Source organism: Leptodactylus fuscus, chromosome 8 (assembly GCF_031893055.1).
Source record: "Leptodactylus fuscus isolate aLepFus1 chromosome 8, aLepFus1.hap2, whole genome shotgun sequence".
NCBI lineage: Eukaryota > Metazoa > Chordata > Amphibia > Anura > Leptodactylidae > Leptodactylus > Leptodactylus fuscus.
Window position 1 is genome coordinate 41188840 of NC_134272.1, and position 22763 is coordinate 41211602.

The 22763-nt window shown below is 42.8% G+C and overlaps 1 protein-coding gene across 1 annotated transcript in view; it reads right to left on the minus strand.

Annotated features, from left to right (window-relative positions):
- Positions 1 to 22763, minus strand: part of STAT1 (signal transducer and activator of transcription 1) — a 275050-nt gene that overhangs the window by 132526 nt on the left and 119761 nt on the right. The window contains exons 15-16 of the mRNA XM_075285132.1: positions 8124 to 8207; positions 3143 to 3241 (exon numbers count right to left, since the gene is read on the minus strand). Coding sequence (XP_075141233.1) covers positions 3143 to 3241; positions 8124 to 8207 — 183 coding nt within the window. The remainder of the gene's footprint in view (positions 1 to 3142; positions 3242 to 8123; positions 8208 to 22763) is intronic.

Sequence of the window (22763 nt, forward strand, 5' to 3'; positions counted from 1 at the left end):
AATAGAATGCATTGGCCAATCAGCGCTGGCCAATGCATTCTATTAGCGTGAACTGAGTTTGCACAGGGGTTCTAGTGCACCCTCGGCTCTGCTACATCAGATTGCTACATCTGATGTAGCAGTGCCGAGTGTGCATCAGATGTGTAGTTGAGCAAAACTGACTCAGCACTGCTAAGTCTGCATTCGCATAGGAATGCATTGGCCAGCCTTCGGCCAATCAGCGCTGGCTCTGCCGGAGGAGGCGGAGTCTAAGGTCGGACCTGAATGGAGACTGGTGTGGAGCTATCTTAGACTCCGCCTCCTCCAGCAGAGCCAGCGCTGATTGGTCGAGTTCCGTACTCTGGCCAATCAGCACTGGCCAATGCATTTCTATGGGGAAAAGTTAGCTTGCGAAAATCGCAAACTGACAGGGATTTCCATGAAATAAAGTGACTTTTATGCCCCCAGACATGTTTCCCCTGCTGTCCCAGTGTCATTCCAGGGTGTTGGTATCATTTCCTGGGGTGTCATAGTGGACTTGGTGACCCTCCAGACACGAATTTGGGTTTCCCCCTTAACGAGTTTATGTTCCCCATAGACTATAATGGGGTTCGAAACCCATTCGAACACTCGAACAGTGAGCGGCTGTTCGAATCGAATTTCGAACCTCGAACATTTTAGTGTTCGCTCATCTCTATTAGTTAGGCTATAGAAATATCACACCTAATAATTTGTTTATTTTATCACAAAAACGTTTAATATGAAATATGTAAGAGTACAAAATTACACTTATCTACTGGATTCTAAAGAGGAACTTAATGTGGTCATCCACTTCAAAATAGTCTTCAAAAACTGGCCCTAATGTGCCTTACATTACAGTGTTGGCAAAAGTATTGGCACCCCTGCAATTCTGTCAGATAATACTCATTTTCTTCCAGAAAATGATTGCAAGCACAAACTCTTTGGTATTAATATCTTCATTAATTTTTGCTTGCAATGAAAAAAAACACAAGAAAATGAAAAAAAGAAAGTCAAATCATTGATCATTTTACACAAAACTCCAAAAATGGGCCAGACAAAAGTACTGGCGCCCTCAGCCTAATACTTGGTAGCACAACCTTTAGACAAAATAACTGCGAACAACTGCTTCCGGTAACCATCAATGAGTTTCTTACAATGCTCTGCTGGAATTTTAGACCATTCTTCTTTGGCAAACTGCTCCAGGTCCCTGAGATTTGAAGGGTGCCTTCACCAAACTGCCATTTTGAGATCTCTCCACAGGTGTTCTATGGGATTCAGGTCTGGACTCATTGCTGGCCACTTTACAAGTCTCCAGTGCTTTCTCTCAAACCATTCTCTAGTGGCTTTCTGAAGTGTGTTTTGGGTCATTGTCCTGCTGGAAGACCCATGACCTCTGAGGGAGACCCAGCTTTCTCACACTGGGCCCTACATTATGCTGCAAAATTTGTTGGTGGTCTTCAGACTTCATAATGCCATGCACACGGTAAAGCAGTCCAATGCCAGAGGCAGCAAAGCAACCCCAAAACATCAGGGAGCCTCTGCCATGTTTGACTGTAGGGACCGTGTTCTTTTCTTTGAAGGCCTATTTTTTTTTTTTCCTGTAAACTCTATGTTGATGCCTTTTCCCAAAAAGCTTTACTTTTGTCTCATCTGGCCAGAGAACATTCTTCCAAAACGTTTTTAGCTTTCTCAGGTAAGTGTTGGCAAACTCCAGCCTGGCTTTTTTATGTCTCTGGGTAAGAAGTGGGGTCTTCCTGGGTATCCTACCATACAGTCCATTTTCATTCAGACGCCGACGGATAGTACGGGTTGTTGTACCCTCGGACGGCAGGGCAGCTTGAATTTGTTTGGATGTTGGTCGAGGTTCTTTATCCACCATCCGCACAATCTTGCGTTGAAATCTCTCGTCAATTTTTCATTTCCATCCACTCTAGGGAGGTTAGCCACAATGCCATGGGCTTTAAAGGGATTCTACCATTAAACTACCATTTTTTCTAATGAACACATTGGAATAGCCTTAAGAAAGGCTATTCGTCTCCTTCCTTTAGACGTGGTCTCCTCCGCGCCGTTCAGTAGAAATACCAGTTTTAACTGGTATGCAAATGAGGTCTCTGCAGCAATGAGGGCGGGCCCAAGCGCTGAAAGGCCGATGAACGCATCCCCATTGCTGCCTGAGAGCCCTTTCCTGCGCCGCCTCCTTCTTCTGCAGCAACTCCGCCTCTTCTGGCTTCTCTTGCTCTTGTAGTTCTATACAAGAGCATAGAGAGGCCACCCCAAAATGGCCACCGGCCGGCTCCTGTATTGAACTGCAAGAGCAGCTACCCAAAAATGGCCGCAGGCCATTAAACTTCTTGATGACACTGCGCACGGTAGACACAGGAACATTCAGGTCTTTGGAGATGGACTTGTAGCCTTGAGATTGCTCATGCTTCCTCACAATTTTGCTTCTCAAGTCCTTCTTGGTCTTGGTCGTCTTTCTTTTCTCCATGCTCAATGTGGTACACTCAAGGACAAAAGAGGTTGAGTCAACTTTAATCCACTTCAACTGGCTGAAAGTGTGATTTAGTTATTGCCACCACCTGTTAGGTGCCTCAGGTAAGTAACAGGTGCTGTTAATTACACAAATTAGAGAAGCATCACTTGATTTTTCAAACAGTCCCAATACTTTTGTCCACCCCCTTTTTATGTTTGCTGTGGAATTATATCCAATTTGGCTTTTTGACAATTCTTTTTGTGGTTTTCCATTGAAAACAAATTAGATGAAGATAAAATACCAAAGAATTTGAGATTGCAATCATTTTCTGGAAGAAAATGAGTATTATCTGACAGAATTGCAGGGGTGCCAATACTTTTGGCCAACACTGTATACTCATAAGAGGCTGTGCTGGCAGATTCTTTTGCAGAATCACAGTGAAAAACACAGCCCAAGGTCTCATACTTGAGACTAACTATACATGCAAAACCATGCCAGAAGTTCAAGGCTGAGCGTCAGCGATTACACAAGTTCCAAAGGGATGTTTTTTGGAGAGATATTTTTAGGTGAAGGCCGCCTAAAATTCCTCTCCAAATTCCTCCAAGTGACCATATCCTAACAGTAACAGTGTGTTCCTATTTATCGAAGTTTACAGCGAAATAAACATACCTTTGTTTCAGATGTTAGCATATTATACCATAAAATAGAGGCCCATCCACTAGGAAGTTGACTTACATTAGAAATGACTACAATAGGAAGCGATGCAGTCTGTTGAAAAATAGAAACAATAAAAAATGTTCAATTAATATGAAATATATATCGTGGGTCTGGAATTTAATATTTTCAAAACAATAGGTTCAATTTTACATCTCTACTTATTACCTGCTTATTATGTTGAACTAATACACATATATCCTGTTTTTTAATAACTCCTAACAACGATGACTTGTAATGTATGAATGGTCAATATGAGTTTCAAATGTTTAAATGTTCACTAACTTTTCAGACAAGGTGAAAAGTAAGGACATTGTAAGGACATTCTTGAAATTTCTTAATCTGCTACTGTAAAAAGATTGTATAGCAGCAGAAGTGGAGAGCTGCATGTACATGAGTACCAAAAGAGCACAACATTTTTTTAAAAGTATTTTGTTAGCACTTTGTGCGATTTAAAAAAACATAAATAAATAGAAATAATATATACTGTATATACTCGAGTATAAGCCGCCCCGAATATAAGCCAAGACCCCTAATTTTACCACAAAAAAACTGGGACTTGAGTTATTGACTCAAATATAAGCCTAGTCATAAGTTGCAGCTCTTCAATTTGGCCCGGACACACAGCCGCAAAAGTGACGGCATCTATGTGTACGCGTCCATTGAAATATAATAGTCCATAATTTTATCCACCATTGGAGATGGTGGATGGTCTGGTCATGTTCATTACAGCTTAGAAACTCCATGTGCCTCATATTAAATATAATGATCCGTCACTCGGTATACAATAAGTTAGGTGCTCAGAAAAGGCATCTCACCGCCATATTCAATGGAGAAAGGATATTTCTGGCGCTCAGTGGAGACATTTTATGTGCTTATTTTAAGCATCCAGAGTTATACAAATACATAGACGTTTCGGTCAGTAGACCTTCCTCAGTACAACGGATGCAGGAAGAGTGAACACATGGTGTTTAGGAAAAGGTCCAGTAACACTGGACCTTTTCCTAAACACCATGTGTTCACTCTTCCTGCATCTGTTGTACTGAGGAAGGTCTACTGACCGAAACGTCTATGTATTTGTATAACTCAGGATGCTTAAAATAAGCACATAAAAAGTTTCCACTGAGCGCCAGAAATATCCTTTCTCCATGTGCCTCATAGTAATAGCAGTGTGTCCCACATAAGAGTTACAGATATAAAAAAAATTGTAAAAAAAAAAAAAAGTTTAAAAAGAATGTAATAAAAAAATAAATAAAAGTTCAAAATCACTCCATTTTGAAAACTGCCTGCCAGTTTCTCGGGCAGGAAACGGAAACCTGCATAACAGAGATCAGGCGCTGGTGTGAATCTGCCCTCAAAGTGGAAAATTACTGGGAAATACATTAGGAATCCCTGTGTCTGAAAGTGCCCAGTCTACTGAATATAGGGTATCTGCAATGCTCCTATTCCATCGGAAGGGGTTAATAGGAGCTCTGCAGATATCCTATATTCAGGCAGGCTGAGTTCCAAGTGGGGGGAAAAAAACCCAGTCCTCAAGCTCAGAGAAGGGGCAGACAGACAACCAAAACACCCCCTTCGCTCCCCAGCACCTACTGCACCCAAAAACTCCAGCCATTTTAATTTTTAAAATTTTCCAGTAGCTGCTGCGTTTTCCCCCCTCGGCTTATACTCGAGTCGAGTTTTCCCAGGTTTTTGAGGTAAAATTAGGGGTCTCGGCTTACATTTGGGTCGGCTTATACAGTACCTCTCTTTCTTCCAGGCTTCCTCCTGCAGGACGGTTTCAACCTCTTCTCTGACTGCGGGTGCATACTATAGACCCAGTGCTGCTCTGTGGTTTGCAGCCGATAATCCATCTCCACTATGCAGGCTTACGAGCACCTCCCATGCCTGCGCAGTAAAGGTGGAGCGTTGGTTGCAGAGTGCAGAGCAGCACAAGGATGATAGTGAGCTGGCAGAATAAGAAAAGAAGGAGGGGCCATTCCAAAGGAGGAAGTCTGGGAGGAAGAGACGTAAGTATAATGGGGTCGGGGGATGGGCTGAGTAGGATGGGAAGGGCTAGTAGTGGGTGGGATAGCTAGAGAGACAAGAAGGGGGTGTATGGGAGGGAGGGAGACAGGAGGGAGGAAGAGAGGAAGGGGTTGGCAGAGGTGAGACGGAGTTAGAGTGGAAGTTACATAACAGGAAAACGAACCATTTAAACAAATGTAGAAGATACCAAGAGCTCTCAGAGACATCAAAAAAATAACTCAAAACACTGCTATAGGTATATGAGTGCATTTATTAACTCAAGAGATTTATAACAGATTTATAAAAAAAAAAAAGGATTTTTCCTTTTTACGTTGTTTCACTGAGGGACACAGCACCTTGGGTATAGAACTGGTCACTACGAGGGGTCCACTAGAAAAACGAAGACAGTTGTCTCAGCCTACACAGTCCATACCGTCTCACTAACCGTGCACTCAGGCAGTTTTGTACCACAGCAGTAGGAAAGAGTTCCAAAAAAAAACCCAAATAAATACGGAACCAACAACCACCAATAAATCCTAAAATTGTGAAGAGACAAACAAAAAGTGAACCCCCCATGCAAAAAATAACACTGGGAGGGATCTGTGTCCCCCAGTGAAACAACAAGAAAAGGATTTTACGGTGAGCACAAAAATCCCTTTTTCTCACATATTTCATAGGGGGACACAGCACCTTGGGATGTCCAAAAGCAGTCCCTAACGGAGGGAAAATAGACAGACTTACGAACAATCAGCGCACTGCCGTCTGCAGAATCTTGCGACCCAAACTGGCATCGGCAGAAGACAGAATGTATTTGGTACAGTATAATTATTGAAAGTGTGCATCAAAGACCAGGTGGCAGCCTTGCAGACGTGGGAGATAGAAGCCTGATGCCGCACCGCCCAGGGGTGGTCCTGGGCAGGAATTTGGAGGGGAAGGCCCAATGGGAACGCCAGTCGGCCTGCAGATCCCAGGAAAACCTGGGCCACAGTGGAGACTAGTGCAGCCTACCTGCTGGCAAAGCCGCGGCCGCCGTACGGCACCCGGCACTGCAACCTGGAAAGCCCGGGGCTTAGCGAGGCCTACTGCGGCATACATGCCAGCGAAGCCGCAGCCTCAAGTAGAAGCCACGCCCGCCATACAGTACCTGGCCCCGCGACCTAAAAAGCCCGGAGCTCGGCGGGGCCTACTGCGGCCTACAAGCCTGGCGAGGCCTAAAATAGAAGCCACGGCCACCGTGTGGAACCAGGCGCCAGCCGCGCTGCCGATCCAAAAAGGGAGGTAAGCCAGAAGCCACCCCTGTCTGCGATATGGCACCCCCAAGGAAACAGGAGCCCAGGTAAGGGATAGGGATAGGACAGTCCCAGAAAAATCCAAATTGGGCAGGGGAGAAAAAGAGAAGAAGAAGAGGGGGAGAAAAAAAACAACCCGAGGATACTTACCTATGTTCACCTATACTTACCAGTCTGATGTCTTCAGGCGCCACAGACTCACCCCTTTGGTGATACCTTGCACGTGATAGTTGGGTCGCCGGAATCTCCAGCCGCCGATGCAGCAATTAAAGAGGGGGACTAGGTGACTGTGGGACGCTCTGAAACAGAGCGCTTACGCCTACAGGGGGTATGACTAGTGTAGCAATATACACTGACACCCCCCTGCCCCTGAAAAAGAAGAAAATATAAAAATGATGTAAGACAGAAAGACCTGACTCAGGTCGTGACTGCCTTCTACGACACTAGTTCAAAAGTGCCTGAGTACACGGTCAGTGAGAGGGTATAGACTGTGTAGGTAGAGCCAACTGCCTTTGTTTTCCTAGTGTCCGCCTCCTAGTGACCAGGTCTATACCCAAGGTGCTGTGTCCCCCAGTGAAATATGCAAGACAACATTTTTTGCCCAGAAAACCCCTTTAAACACAATGGTCAAAGTAAAATCTGAAAAAAGAATCTGTACACTGATAAATATTTTCACACAAATGATCTTAACATTTAGCTGTAGTTGCTATTAAATTAAATGGCTTGCCCAGGCATATGGATTTTATGGTCTATTCTTAAGAAAAGAGACATAAATATCTCATCATATATTTATTCCTCTCCTAAGGCCACATTCAGACGGGGTGCAAAATGTCAATGAAAAACGTCCATTTTTCACAGCCAAGAAGCACCCGTTTCAGGGATCGCCCATATATAACGGTGTATGGAGGGATCTGTGAAAACGGACAAAAATAGGACATGATCTATGTTTTGAAGGTCTGTTACAACAAATTGTCAAAATAACGGTCATGTGAATAGCCCCCATTCATTAATGTTAAATTTAATGCTGACATGTGACATTCGTTGAAAAAAACAAAACAAAACAAAACAAAAACTAAGGGCAGGTTCACATCTGTGCCCCTGTCTCCGCTTTCAGGTTTCCATCTTCTGGACAGGAGACGGAAACCGGCAGTCACTCTTCAAACCCATTCATTTAAATGGGTTTGAATAGTGTCCGCCCGTGAGCATTTTGTGGTCTCCGCGGCTAAACGGTTTTTTTTTTATTTAACCAGACACAAAGTCAGACATGCAGGACTGTGTGTCTAGTTAAAAAAAAACAGTTTCGCCGTGGAGACCACAAAACGCTCACAGGAGCTCACGGGCGGACACTGTCTGCCGGGTTTCCGTCTCCTGTCGGCAGAAGACGGAAACCAGAAAGGAGGAGATCGGGGAGCAGATGTGAACCCGCCCTATGTCACACAGCCATTAATCACTGTTGTGTGAATATAACTTAGGGTTACAACATAGAATCCATCTTCCTGGACAACTCCTTTACAATACAGTGTGGGAATAATTTGGTGCAACCTTCACAATTAATTGTTGTAAAGTATTAAGCCACTTCTCAATGAAGTTCAGAATATTTCAAGCTTTTTAATTGTAATTTTATATTTTATAAACTATACCTCCAAATCCACAACTAAACCAGGCTGGCAAAGCTGTGTTTCAAAACTCAAAGAATGAAGCTCTTCAGTAACAATAAGTGGTCCCTAAAATAGAAAGAAAGCAAAAGCGCATTAGATGTGAAATGTTCAAATAATATTGTAAATATAAGCAAAAAAAAAATCGATACCTATCAAAGGTTAACTGAAATATCACAATAAAGGCAGGTTGCAGCTATTTTTCATTGTGATTTTTACTCCCTACCTTCAAAAAACATTTACATTTTAAATTTTCTATTAACAAAGACATATAAGAGCTTTTTTTACAACACAGGTTGTACTTCTTAACGGCACGAGCTAATATTTTGTATGACATAATGGGATGCTGGAAAAGAAATGCAGTTGCGCTATTTTTTTTAATTTTTTTTTTAATGTAGATTGTGAGCCCCATATAGGGCTTACTATGTACATTTTTTTCCCTATCAGTACGTCTTTGGAGTATGGGAGGAAATCCACGCAAACACAGGAAGAACATACAAACTCCTTGCAGATGTTGTCCTTTAGAGGATTCGAACCAAGGACACCAGTGCTGCAAGGCTGCAGTGCTAACCACCCCCTGCCCCTTGCAGTTGCGCTATTTTTTTTTAATGCTGTCAGTTATACAGCGGTTATTGTGCAGTAAAAATTAACATATTACCTATATTGTGCATGTCTTTGTGCATCTTTGAAAAAAGACTATGTATCACCATATTACAACATCAATAAATATTCAATATTGTACCGACCGAGCTGTGTACTGAATGTTTTGTAGTGGAGCAAACTGAAGTTTTCTTTGATACCAACTGAGGGTATGTATGATATTTTGATAATTTTTTTAAGAAACTTAAAAATATTGATCCACATATTTGAAAAATGAAGGCAGTGGGCGCGCTGGTCTAAATAACTCATCTTTATGAATTACACAACGCGTTTCAAAAATATAGATAACTTTCTCATGTGTGTAAAATAATGTGCAAATACAAGGTACTCAATATCCTCGAGTATAAACCAAATTTTTAAGCAAAGTTTTTGTGCTGAAAAAGCCCCCCTCGGCATATACTCGAGTCAAGCAAATAGTGATGTATAGTATCTCCCATAAAATAGTGGGGGGAAAAAGCTTTAAAAAATATAATAAAAACATAAAATAAATAAAAGTTCTAAATCCGTCCTTTCCCTAGAATACATATAAAAGTAGAAAATTACTGTGAAACACATACACATTAGGTATCTCTGTGTCTGAAAGTGTCCGATTGACTGAATATAGGATCTGCAGTGCGCCTGTTCCGTCAAGAAGGGGTTAATCGGAGCTACCAGATGCAGATACCCTATATTCAGCCAGGCTGAATTCCACGTGGGGGAAAAAAAAACACTCCTCAAGCTCGGGGAAGGGACAGACAGATAACCAAAACACCCCCTCCCCTTTCCCAGGACCCAGCAACTACTGTACCCAAAAACCATTTTAATTTTTGAAATTTTCCAGTAGCTGCTGTATTTCCCCCCTAGGCTTATACTCAAGTCAATAAGTTTTCCCAGTTTTTTGTAGTAAAATTAGGGGGGTCGGCTTATACTTGGGTCGACTTATACTCGAGTATATACGGTAATAAAGAATACAATACAAAATACAGGGGAAAAAAACCTAAAAGAGCAGGAGCCCCTCCCAATTGGATCACATGGTACAGGTCAAAGTTGAAAAGCCAAAATAAAGGAACTATAAAAACAATCACCACGAGAATACAATAATCTAGTCAATATAATGCGAGATTGTGGAGTGAAGTTGTTAAAAAAGGGACAAAATCATAGTAATGAGTTACACAAATACATGGAACCCGGATTGGCTCCAAGGGCACACAGAGAACCATGTGAATTACCATTTTAAATACAAGGGAACAGCTGATACAGAAAGTGCATGGAAGGGCGGCACTGTTGACAGAGAGGTGCAGAGGAGTAATGCGCATGCTCGGCTGAGGTCTGGTTCACATATGCATTCTGTAATCTGTTCGGGGAGTCTGCATGGGGATCTCAACAAACGGACTACTGAACGCATTGGCAAGCGATTAGAACTGAAAGCACACGGGCCCCTTAGATTATAATGGGGTCCGTGTGCTTTCCATGCAATGTCCACACAAATCATGTGGACAGGAAAGTACATTGTGAAATACTTTTCTGTCTGCATGATTAGCCTGGACACGGCGTAGAAAGCACACAGACCCTATTCTAGTCTATGGGGTCCGTGTGCTCTCAGTGCTCACCGCTTGCCAATACGTTTGGTAGTCCATTCAGGGGGGTCACCATGCAGACTCCCCGAACGGATTACTGAACACTGATGTGAACAAGGCCTGAGACTCCATGGGACTGGCTGGCGACGAGGAAATTATAACGGAGGTGTGTCGGCTATCAGCTGAGCAGATAAGGCGATTTGGATAGACTATGGGCTGAGCTAATACAGCAGGCCACACTAGCTGTGGGCTGAGCTAATAGACTGGGGCACAAAGGGCATATACTGACCTGCTGGGCTATCTGAACCCAGCAAAGCGGGATATTCGATGTTGAAATAAAAAGGCAAAGATATAAAGTAATGCACTACAACAAAAAAAACGCTGGACTACTTTAAAAGAAACGGAGCAAGGATATACAAAGTAAATAAAGAATAATAAGGAATAAATGATGGCGTTTGAATTTATACAGATATACTGAAATATAAATCACACTGAATAAATACATAATGTGAATAAATGAATAAAATGGAAAACAGAATAATATTGCTGGGAATTTGTAATCCATTTTGTTTACGTATTGTGTGCATTTCCATCCACAAGCTTTATTAATACATTCTCCTTATAAATAGCCCCTTAATTAACAGGAATTAGTTTTCATAAGTTCATATGTTTGCATTATTAAGGGGGTTATTTATAAGTAAGATCTATTATTAAAAAAGCTAGGGGAACTATTAATTTACCATTAATAATAGTTCCCCCACTAGATTTACTATTAATAGTTTCTTTTTATACATACCACCTTATATAATAGTTACCCCAGCCTTATTAATTATAGTCTTTTCTTATAAAAACAATTACAAATATACACTGCTCAAAAAAATAAAGGGAACACACAAATAACACATCCTAGATCTGAATGAATGAAATATTCTCATTGAATACTTTGTTCTGTACAAAGTTGAATGTGATGACAACAAAATCACACAAAAATCATCAATGGAAATCAAATTTATCAACCAGTGGAGGCCAGGATTTGGAGTCACCCCCAAAATTAAAGTGGAAAAACACACTACAGGCTGATCCAATTTTGATGTAATGTCCTTAAAACATGTGAAAATGAGGCGCAGTAGTGTGCGTGGCCTCCACGTGCCTGTATGACCTCCCTACAACGCCTGGGCATGCTCCTGATGAGGTTGTGGATGGTCTCCTAAAGGATTTCCTCCCAGACCTGGACTAAAGCATCTGCCATCACCCCCCCCCCCCCCCCCCAGCAGAGTCCAAAGACCACATGGCCCCGTGTTACGCACACAAACTGCTAGCGCGCCGCCTCGGCTCTGCTACATCTTCCAATTTGGATTACAGGGCTTGTGTTACGTGAGAGTGTCTGAGCAGCTTCTGTGTTAGACACAGCTAAACGGCTGTTGCTGAAATGTGCCACAGTTCTCCCCCCTCCCCCATCTGAGGCAGAACAACAGATTCCCCGTCCTACTTACTGAAACTCTACAGCCGATATACTCCTCTTAGCCACACACAGCCTGTATGTTGTGCAGTCTCCTGGTCTTCCATGAGACTCCATGTTCTTCAGCTTTCACACTGTCCGGCTCCCTCCTCTTTAGCTCCACCCCCAAATTAGTGTGTAGCTCTGCCCACCCATCTGCCAAAGAGCACTGCACCATCGACATGTGGATCTGTAACTACGGTCCAGGACAATATATGTCCTTTACTGCCCACTGGGTTAATGTGGCTCCTGCCCAGACACACCAGCAACTTGGACAGGTGAAGCAACTTCAGCCTACACGTTTTCACGCCGTTGGTCCGGCAACAATGTATTTTCAACAATTCACAGTGTTCCTCCAAACATACCACTTATGCAGGGCACAATGGTGTCATGCTGTTCTACACCTTGTTTGCCTAAGCGAACAAAGTCACACAGGGAAGGAACTGCTGCCATGGTAGAGCGGGTGTTTAGTGCAGTAGGAGCCATAGTTACCGCAAGGAGAACTCACCCAAAATTTGGAGAGACTGACCTTTGTGAAGAAGAATCAGGCACGGATCAGGCAGGATTTCCACCCACCAATGCCTGATGCATCAGATTAAGTCATCCGTGCTGCCTCACCCGAACCTTGACAAGAGAGACTGGTTTTTTGTGGTTACCTCCCTCAGCTGCTATTTTGATGCTGCCATCCGCCTGATGCCAAACATCTGATGCCAAGTGCTCCATCTTACAGCTACCATCGTCAGCAGGTACTGTTTCTGTCACTCACCTCCCCACACCCCATTCCGTCACTGTTGTCTACTAAGGCTGCTGCTACCTCCACATTATATCACTTTGTCAATCTATGGCCTCATCATGCAGCTGCAACCTCCAAACTCTGCAACTGGGTCACTGTATGGTCTCTTAAGGCTGCTGCAACCTCCACACTTGGTCACTGTATGACCTCCTAAGGCTGCTGCCACCTCCATACTCTGCCACTGGGGTCACTGTATGGCCTCCTCACACTGCTGCTGCCTCCCCACTCTGTCACTGGGCACTCTATTGCCTCCTAAGGCTGTTGCTACATCCACAATATATCACCTTGCCACTCTGTGGTCTCCGCATGCTGCTGCTACTTCATCACTGTGTTACTAAGTCACTATGATGCCCTCTCCACTCTGTCAGGGGCTCTACTTGTATAAGCATTTACTAGAACAGATTCTGTAGACATTTGTGTGGAATCAGCAGTCAAGGGTGTCAAAGGAGTACGCACGTTTACAGTTGTTTATACCTGGTACTAACATCGACGTGTAAGGCTGAGTTCACACTTGAGTTACTTAGTTTTGGCCCGGTAACTGACCAAATAAGTGAAGTGTAAAGTGTTTCTAAGAGCAAAGCCTGTCATGTGCGTGTCATACTGACTCACTGTATTGTTTGACTACCACACCAGACTTCCTAAGCATGTTACTGCAAAGCACAGTGTTCTGAACCACTATAGAGGCTCTCTGCAGCCAGGAAATATCTGCTTTTTAGCGCTATTCACTGCAAATTAATTCAGATAGAATCAAATTTTTTGGCTAAACTTGGAAAAGCAGTAGAGTAGAATTTTTCAAAAGTTTACTAATCTCTTCAAGTAACATCCCTGATGACTCTACAAACTTCATGCCAAAACGGGAGGAGAGCAGGGCATTTCCACCAGACACGTAACATCGTAACTCATCCTGAGAAGCATTGTCAGCAAAGATCAGGGGTCGATGGAAAAATGCTGTGGAAGACAGAGGGGACTCTGTATCACCTGGAGAGGATCTTGAAGTTAGTTTCCTGTGCCTTACATGAAATGGAGAATTAACGGCAGGAACAGAAGGCAGCGCGCCAGACATTAGATGGATAGGAAGTCCTGATCTCTTTCTCCCAGCTGGTTACATAAGTGGGTAGAAGAGAATCTTTGTTAGTCACGAACAGGTCATAGATGATGAATATCGGGTGCAGAGGCAATGTGGGGCTCACGTATAAGTGTCACCTCTTATTCTTGTTCAAGATCAGAGCATGAAAACATTAAAAATGCTCAATAGAGATGTTTTTTTTTCCTTCTGCTCATGGGTCCTCTTGTGAACAAAGAAAGAGGTCATTAAGATCCAGACATAATTACCAACCATCAAAGAGGCAGGTGTCCTGCAAGTCTGATCAATAGATATAACAAGGACACACGGCTCCCAAATACTTCAGTAGGAGGTCATCGGAGATATTATGTACCAAAATAGAGAGCAATATCCACAGATGCCTGGCTTGACTCCACAATTCACCTGGATCTCACCTAGAGCTCTCCTTCAGATTCATGTGTCCTCCCCAGAAGAAAAGTACTGTTATCTTTCAGCTCCTTTCAGTTATCTTTGAGGCAAAAGCAAGCCCTACAGGAAGTACTTCCCCAAGATCAATGTCAAGATGTTTGCTCGCCAAAGTCTGGAGCTGGACATCATCAACAGATTTTTCCAGACAAAAATTCAGAATGGAAACTATACAGTCTGTGACAAACTTAAGACAGCTGTATGCCATCTTGAGAGTATACATCATCTGTAATTCAGCTACATACCGTTTGGCACACATTTAGCCCCAATGTCTTATCAAAAATGACTATTGTTTCAACAGCTTTCTTCAGGGATCTGAATGATTGTCTGACAGATTTCCATCACAAGAAGTCCCTACAGTAATCCTACTAATTCAAGCACTGCTCAATCATTTCTCAACTAGAAATTACAGCACCCTTAGGGGTTGCATTGTATTATATTAGTGAGTTGAAGGATGAAACAGTAATCTTTGTTTGTTAGATGGGAATTGTGGAATAGAACTAGTCTAACTTTCAGATGCATCGTTGAGTCTCTTAAATGTAGCACTAAAGGGCAGGGGCCCACTTCAAGCCCCTGAAAGTAAATTGTGCCCTCACAAATTATTAGTGCACACTTGTGGCTGCCAGAAGGTAACTGTATCCTAGAAGTTCTCCCTAACAGGCAATAATGCCCTAATAATGACCCCAACTAATAATAGTGCCCTAATAGTCTCCTCCCACAGTTAATGGATCTCCCTCTTTTCCCCATAGGCCCCCAAGTAACACTATTGAGAATTGTACATATTCCATTTTTCCTAGACATTGCTAATGCAGTGCCCAGCTGTATCTCTTTTCTTTTGTCCTATGAATATGAATAAATATGTTTCCTTCTCAACTTATCAAGTTGAGTTACTTTTTTTTACATATTAGTCTTTGGAGATGGGAAGGGGAGGAGGAAAAGGAGGCTGCTGGAAAACGCAGACCAATAACTGCAGATGCTACACTCCCATGTGAGTGACACAGCTGCATCATCAAGATAAGACTCTACCACTGCACAGATTGAGGCAATAAATCAATTAACACCTTCTGTCAGGATTTGAACCTGTGACCTGCTGTCTTGCTCAGTGTCTCCTTGCTACCTGAGCTATCAGGCTTGTGGAATCATGACCTGTTGGACTTCTGTGTGGAGCCTACTCCTGAGGCTCATCAGCTGCTGCTAATGATTTGAACCCGCCCTGTATTTACCTTGATTGGGCTGGCTATATATAGGTGACTCTAACACTTCCTGTTTGTGTTGGTATTGTGTTCTGTTTATTCCGGATACAGCCTGAACACCCAGGAGACCTCCTTGTGAGATCTTCTTCAGTTCCTTGGAACTTCACCTGCTGGCTGCAAGCTCACCGTAGCTTTACTACAGCTCCTGAAAGACTATAGACTTCTACCTGGTCTTTACTCATCTGCTCTTGGACTACTGCCTCAGACCCCTGTGGGCTATCCACCTGCTGTCTCCAGCCTCCTCTGCATTACCCGACGACTGGACTCCTGATCCTGTACCACTAGTACCGTGACAGGATACCAACACCTACAATGGAGTCCGTTGGGAAAGAAGCTTGGGAGGCTCGCTTCAAAAAGGTACAAGCTGCCTTGGGCGCAATGTATACGGAGGTCCAAGATATGAAGCACCAATGGGAAACTTTTGATCAACTGACCACTGGTAAAATCGCTATGCAAGGCCAAGCTCTGCAGGAATTGCAGACATCCATGAATACGGTCACAGCACGTATTGCACAGCTGGATGCACAAGGCCTGATTCCCACCTCTGCTCCATCCCCAAGATTGCCGCCATTTAGATTCAATGGTGATCGGGATAAGTTCAGGGGATTCGTAAACCAGTGCAATTTGTATTTTGATGCACATTCTAACCAGTATCCAACTGAGAGATCAAGGGTGTTGTGCGTCATTATGCTGTTAACACACAAAGCTATTGCGTGGGCAAATCCGCTAATCGAAACCGATGACGTCTGCCTAAATAACTACAAAGACTTCACGGACCTCATGAAAGGGATGTTTGATGACCCCAACCGAATGGTTACAGCAGAGACCACCATATTAACGTTGCGGCAAGGCAGACATTCTGTTGCAGATTATGCCATGGAATTCCGGAGATGGATCGTGGACACTAGCTGGAATGACTCCGCAAGACTAGCACTTTTCAAGAGTGGACTTTCCAGTAGTATTAAAGACGAACTAGCACGAGCAAAAACTCCTTCAGTCTTCTCTGAATTTATTGATCACTGCATTCAGATTGATACTCGTCTGACAGAACGTCGACAAGAGAAATGGGGCTATGCAAACCGCATGACCAGTCAATATACTACCACATTGCCACTGGGTTATAAAAAATCATCTGATCAGCAGTCCCGAGAATCCCAACCAGAATCGATGCAGATTGATGCGATTCAGAAACGGGAGAGTGCAGAGCGACAAGAACATAGGTTCAAAGAAAATCTGTGTTTATACTGTGGAAAGTCGGGACATTTCCTTATAAATTGCCCAAGCCGCTCTGCGAATCGCCCCCAAAGAACAGTGGCCGCCGTAATGGATCCCGATGCATCCAATGAGGAATCTTCAGCTTCAGAGGGGGAACAATCAGCTGGAGAAAGTGTCCATTACATATCATCAGTGACCTCTCAGGTTAAAAAGGAGAACAAGGATTCACATTACTTCATCCCTCTTAAACTACTAATCAACTCCGTGTGGATCTCTACATCAGCTATGGTAGATTCCGGGGCTAGCGGAAATTTCATGGACTTGGGTTTTGCTCAGAAACATGGAATACGCTCATCTAAGAGACAGTCACCTATTGTGATGGAGACTGTGGACGGGTCTCCCCTGAGTTCAGGACCTGTAGACAAGGAAACTGTACCTTTGGAGATTCACATTGAACCTCAGCATCGTGAAACTCTCTCATTTCTACTCATTTCTTCTCCACACTTTCCAGTCATCTTAGGCCTACCTTGGTTACAGAAACAGAATCCTTCCATCAATTGGGGAACTAAGATGCTGAGTTTTCCCCCAAAAGACAATGAGGTAAAGGATCAACCTGAACCAACCATTACAGTCTCTACTCAAGACCAGGAACAGCATCAGTTACCAACAGTATATGAGGATTTGAAGGATGTTTGTGATAAACAGGAAGCTGACAAACTACCACCTCACCGCCCTTACGACTGCCCAATAGAATTGCTTCCTGGAGCACCCATACCTTTTGGGACTATATACCCATTATCAGGACCTGAATTAAATGCCCTTAAGGACTTCATTGACGAGAACTTGAAAAAAGGGTTTATCCGGCCATCATCTTCTCCGGCAGGGGCTCCTATATTCTTTGTTAAGAAATCGGATGGTTCATTACGGCCAGTGGTGGATTACAGAGAACTTAATAAAATTACAGTAAAAAACCGTTACCCATTGCCTCTGATTCCCGAACTATTGGAGAAAGTTCAACGAGCAAAGGTTTTTACCAAATTGGACCTACGGGGTGCTTACAATTTAATCCAGATAAGGCCAGGTGATGAATGGAAAACCGCCTTTCGTACACGATATGGACACTTTGAAAGTCTGGTAATGCCATTCGGGCTCTGCAATGCTCCGGCTACCATCCAACATCTAGCAAATGATATATTCAGAGATTTACTAGATCAATTCATGGTGGTTTATCTAGATGATATACTAATTTTCTCTGGATCTCTAGAAGAACATCAGGAGCATGTAAGACGTGTATTGGAACGATTGCGGGAAAACCAACTTTACATCAAATTGGAAAAATGTGAGTTCCATCGGGAAGAGATTCAGTTCCTAGGATACATCATCTCTTCTCAGGGATTGCGTATGGATCCCAGAAAGATCCAAGCAGTTATCGACTGGCCGACTCCTAAGACTGTGAAAGAAGTGCAAAGATTTATTGGCTTCTCTAATTTTTACAAACGCTTTATTAAAAATTTCTCAGAAATTGTAGCTCCTATTACAGAGCTGACAAAGAAGAAGACCCACTTTTCCTGGACTCCACAAGTGGATGAAGCTTTTTCTCGTTTAAAAATTAAATTCACCAAAGCCCCAGTACTACGTCATCCCGATCCAGAACTTGCTTTTGTAGTTGAAGTAGATGCATCGGATTGTGCGGTTGGGGCCATCCTTTCTCAAAGATCAGGTGAGAAGAAGCTGTTACATCCATGTGCATTCTTCTCTCAGCGGATGTCTTCTGCAGAGAAGAATTATGATGTGGGGAACAAAGAGTTACTTGCTATTGTTTCGGCATTTAAAGAGTGGAGACACCATCTTCAAGGAGCTTCACAACAGATACTAGTTCTAACTGATCACCGTAACTTGGAGTTCATCAGATCAGCCAAGTGCCTCTCCCCTCGTCAGACCCGATGGAGTCTGTTCCTGAACCATTTTAATTTCTCAATTTCATTTCGACCAGGATCCCGCAATGGAAAAGCAGATGCTTTGTCACTAATGTTTTCTAGTGATTCTAATCCTTCAATTCCACCTACTCCCATTGTGCCTGAGGCAAGGGTGGTAGGTATTATCCATGAAGGTGATTTGCTCGAGGACTTAAAAGCGGCCTATGACACTGATCCATTTCTAGCACAACCGTCAAGGGATGTACACCTATTCCTTAGGAATCAAGTATGGACTGATGGACGGCGTCTATACATACCGGAAGCAATGCGGCTGAGGATCCTACAGTTTGTACATGATTCCAGACTAGCAGGACACAAGGGAGTACAGAAGACATATGAATTGTTATCTCGTTTCTTCTGGTGGCCTAGCTGTCTAGAAGATGTGAAAAAATATGTTCTCTCTTGTGATACTTGTACCCGGTATAAACCATCACGTTCCTCACCGATGGGGTTGCTGCAGCCATTGTCCATTCCAGTACGACCTTGGAGTTCGATCTCAATGGACTTCATAGTGGATCTACCTAATTCCAAAGGAAAGACATCGATACTGGTAGTTGTGGACCGACTTACAAAAGCAGCTCATTTCATCCCTTGTACCGGTTTGCCTTCAGCCAAAGAAACTGCTGACTTAATAGTCCATAACATCTTCCGTCTTCATGGTGTACCAGATGAAGTGGTCTCGGATCGTGGGGTACAATTCACATCTAAATTCTGGAGAAGTTTCTGTACATCGTTAGATATTGAGCTCCACCTGTCAACTGCTTATCACCCCCAGACTAACGGCCAGACGGAACGTACAAACCAGACGCTAGAACAATACCTGCGCTGTTACATCTGTCATTTACAGGATGACTGGGTAGACCTATTACCTTTTGCTGAATTTTCTTATAACAACTCTCAGAATTCTTCAACAAAACAAACACCATTTTTTGCAAACTTAGGATACCATCCAAGTATTTTCCCCAAAAATCCGGTTGCTCCGCTAATTCCAGCAGTTACAGATAGAATCACATCACTACAACAAAATCTAAGAATGTTGAAAGAAACATTGGGAGCGGCTCAGGAGCGATATAAAAAAGCAGCAGATAAACATCGGAGACCGGCGCCTGAATTCAAAGTGGGGGATAGAGTATGACTTTCTACCCGGAATATTAAGCTGAAGGTCCCTTCACCCAAACTGGGACAGAAATTTATTGGACCCTATAAGATCTCTAAAATAATTAGTCCTCTGGCGGTACGTCTACAACTTCCAGAAACAATGAGAATTCATCCTGTTTTCCATGTGTCTCTACTGAAAGTTGCTAGTCCAATCCATTTCCTGAACGGTCCTCTCAACCTCCAGATTCAGTGGAAGTGGATGGACAAGAAGAATTTGTCGTGGAAAAAATTCTGGACTCCCGTATATCCAGAAATCGACTACAATACCTTATCAAATGGCAAGGGTATGGTGTAGAAGAGAATTCATGGGAACCGGTATCTAACATTAATGCTCCTCGTTTGATTAGACGTTTCCATCAGCAGTACCCGACAAAACCAGGTCCTGTGGCGCCCAGAGGTCGCCGTTAGGAGGGGAGTGATGTCAGGATTTGAACCTGTGACCTGCTGTCTTGCTCAGTGTCTCTTTGCTACCTGAGCTATCAGGCTTGTGGAATCATGGCCTGTTGGACTTCTGTTTGGAGCCTACTCCTGAGGCTCATCAGCTGCTGCTAATGATTTGAACCCGCCCTGTATTTACCTTGATTGGGCTGGCTATATATAGGTGACTCTAACACTTCCTGTTTGTGTTGGTATTGTGTTCTGTTTATTCCGGATACAGCCTGAACACCCAGGAGACCTCCTTGTGAGATCTTCTTCAGTTCCTTGGAACTTCACCTGCTGGCTGCAAGCTCACCGTAGCTTTACTACAGCTCCTGAAAGACTATAGACTTCTACCTGGTCTTTACTCATCTGCTCTTGGACTACTGCCTCAGACCCCTGTGGGCTATCCACCTGCTGTCTCCAGCCTCCTCTGCATTACCCGACGACTGGACTCCTGATCCTGTACCACTAGTACCGTGACACCTTCGCTCTCTATAGATCTTTGTGAACTGGATATCCATACAGATTCTATGTAAATAAATGAACTAAGCAAAGATTAAAAAATAGTAGGGCAGCTTAATAAGTGACGAAAGAAAATATTAGGTAACTTATGCAGTAACATTTTAGGGTATTGTCACATGGCGGAATTGGCCACAAAATTTGAGGCAGATTATGCCTCAAAATCATCCTCAAAATCTGAAATGAATCTGTCGATTGTATTCAATAAGCATCCTGCTCAATCTTGCCACAAATTCTGTGGCCATGGCTGCTGCAAAACCTGTGGCGTAAGCTGCTCTTCTGATTAGGCTCAATCATCTGGACCTAACCAGGGAGTGAAAAGCTGAGGTGTAAAGTCAGAGAAGTAGAAGTCTGTCTCAATTTCTGACAAACCTCTGTCCCCTCCCACTGGTTTCACCAGTCAATACACTCCTATATGCATTTTGTCATGACTTTTATACAGATTTTACAGAAATTCAGTTTATTAAAACAAATGGACTCCCCTTTATAGTCAGTGGGTTCGTTAAGGATCTTTTTCTGTTCGCTATTCTTGCAATCCTTTTTTTTCAGTTTTTCCTTCAATGGACCAGAATAATGGAAACTGGCACAGATGTGAACCTATCTTTAACCCTGGCAGCAACATAGCTATATGTTCTCCAAAGGTAGCACTTCTGTAGCTGAGGACGTATCTACTACATTCTTAATTCTAATGCCGATATCTCAGGATCCGGTAGGCCTATTAAGAATATCTTGGATAAATTTTAAAAAATGAGAATCTCATCTTTAAATTGATACTATGATCTGTATGATAACCCTTAAAATTCCAGAGCGATTCACTGTCGAATACGCTGTTCAGCAGTGAGATTCATTGCAGTTCTCAATTCACTCCAGATCTGTAAGGGATATCATGAAGATCTTGGTATCATTTTAAAGATAAGATTGTCATCTTTAAAATGAATCCCAGATCTTCTACATAGTCTTAATGGATCCAGAGTTAAGGAGCTCTAAAATGCCCTCCCCGATCTCAGAAAGCATCTTAAAAGCTGCTGTAGGAGGAGGAGGGGCGAGGAATATCCCTGCAGACTGCAGCAAGATGATAAATGGTCATCATCAACTGTGCACAACCTGTATGTGATCCTGGGGGAAGGAAAGGGGTAGCATAGACTAGTCTTATATCCTCTCTCCTATCACTGTACTTTTTCTCTCTCTTATCACATGGAGGGATAATGTAATACCCCTCTGAGTCTTATTAGAGGGGATTACTGGCGCTGTGACCCAGATGATTATCATTGTCCAGGTCACAGCACCAAAAGAGTTGCACCAAACACTTACACAACACAATCAATAAAGTTTACATTTCACCCAATCCCTGTCCTGTCCATCCTTATATAGTAAAATACACCTCTAGCGATATCCGTTACATGCTAAAATAATAGCAATAATGATTATTACGAGAGATGAACATATAAATTGCTACAATTTTTATAGGGGGCTAAAATTATATTTTTATGAAAACCCCTATTTAATTTGCATGCACAAAATTGGTTGGAGCATTTATGCAATTTTGGCGTTTCTTTAACACCTGCACCTGTAAATATAGATAAATGTGTTTGGTATAAACTCCTCATATATTGCAGTTTTTTTGGAAAGTACATTTTGTAAAGGGATAAAGGGATTGCTTGATCCGGCAAATTTTTGTTAAATTTTGCTTGCAATCTCTGCTGCAAAGCTGCATGAAGGTGGTTGTGTATATGAAATATTACGTTGTGTTTTTATATAAAGTATGCTGTGCAATCTCAAAAAAAGTTAGATGTTAGTGTCACAGTCACAGTTTGCTAGGTGCAGTATAGATTTTTAACATATTAGTGAATAACAGCAAAATCTTGATGGTGTTCTGTATTTTTTGTGTTGTCCAAGCTTTAGTTGTAGTTGATATTTGTGGTACATATTGTATATATACATTGTACAGTCCCTGACGAAAGTTCTGTTGCTTATCCATGTTGTGGAATCAAAAGCTTATAAACTGACTTTAAATTCATCCATTGGTTTTAGAAATGATGAAAGCTGAAA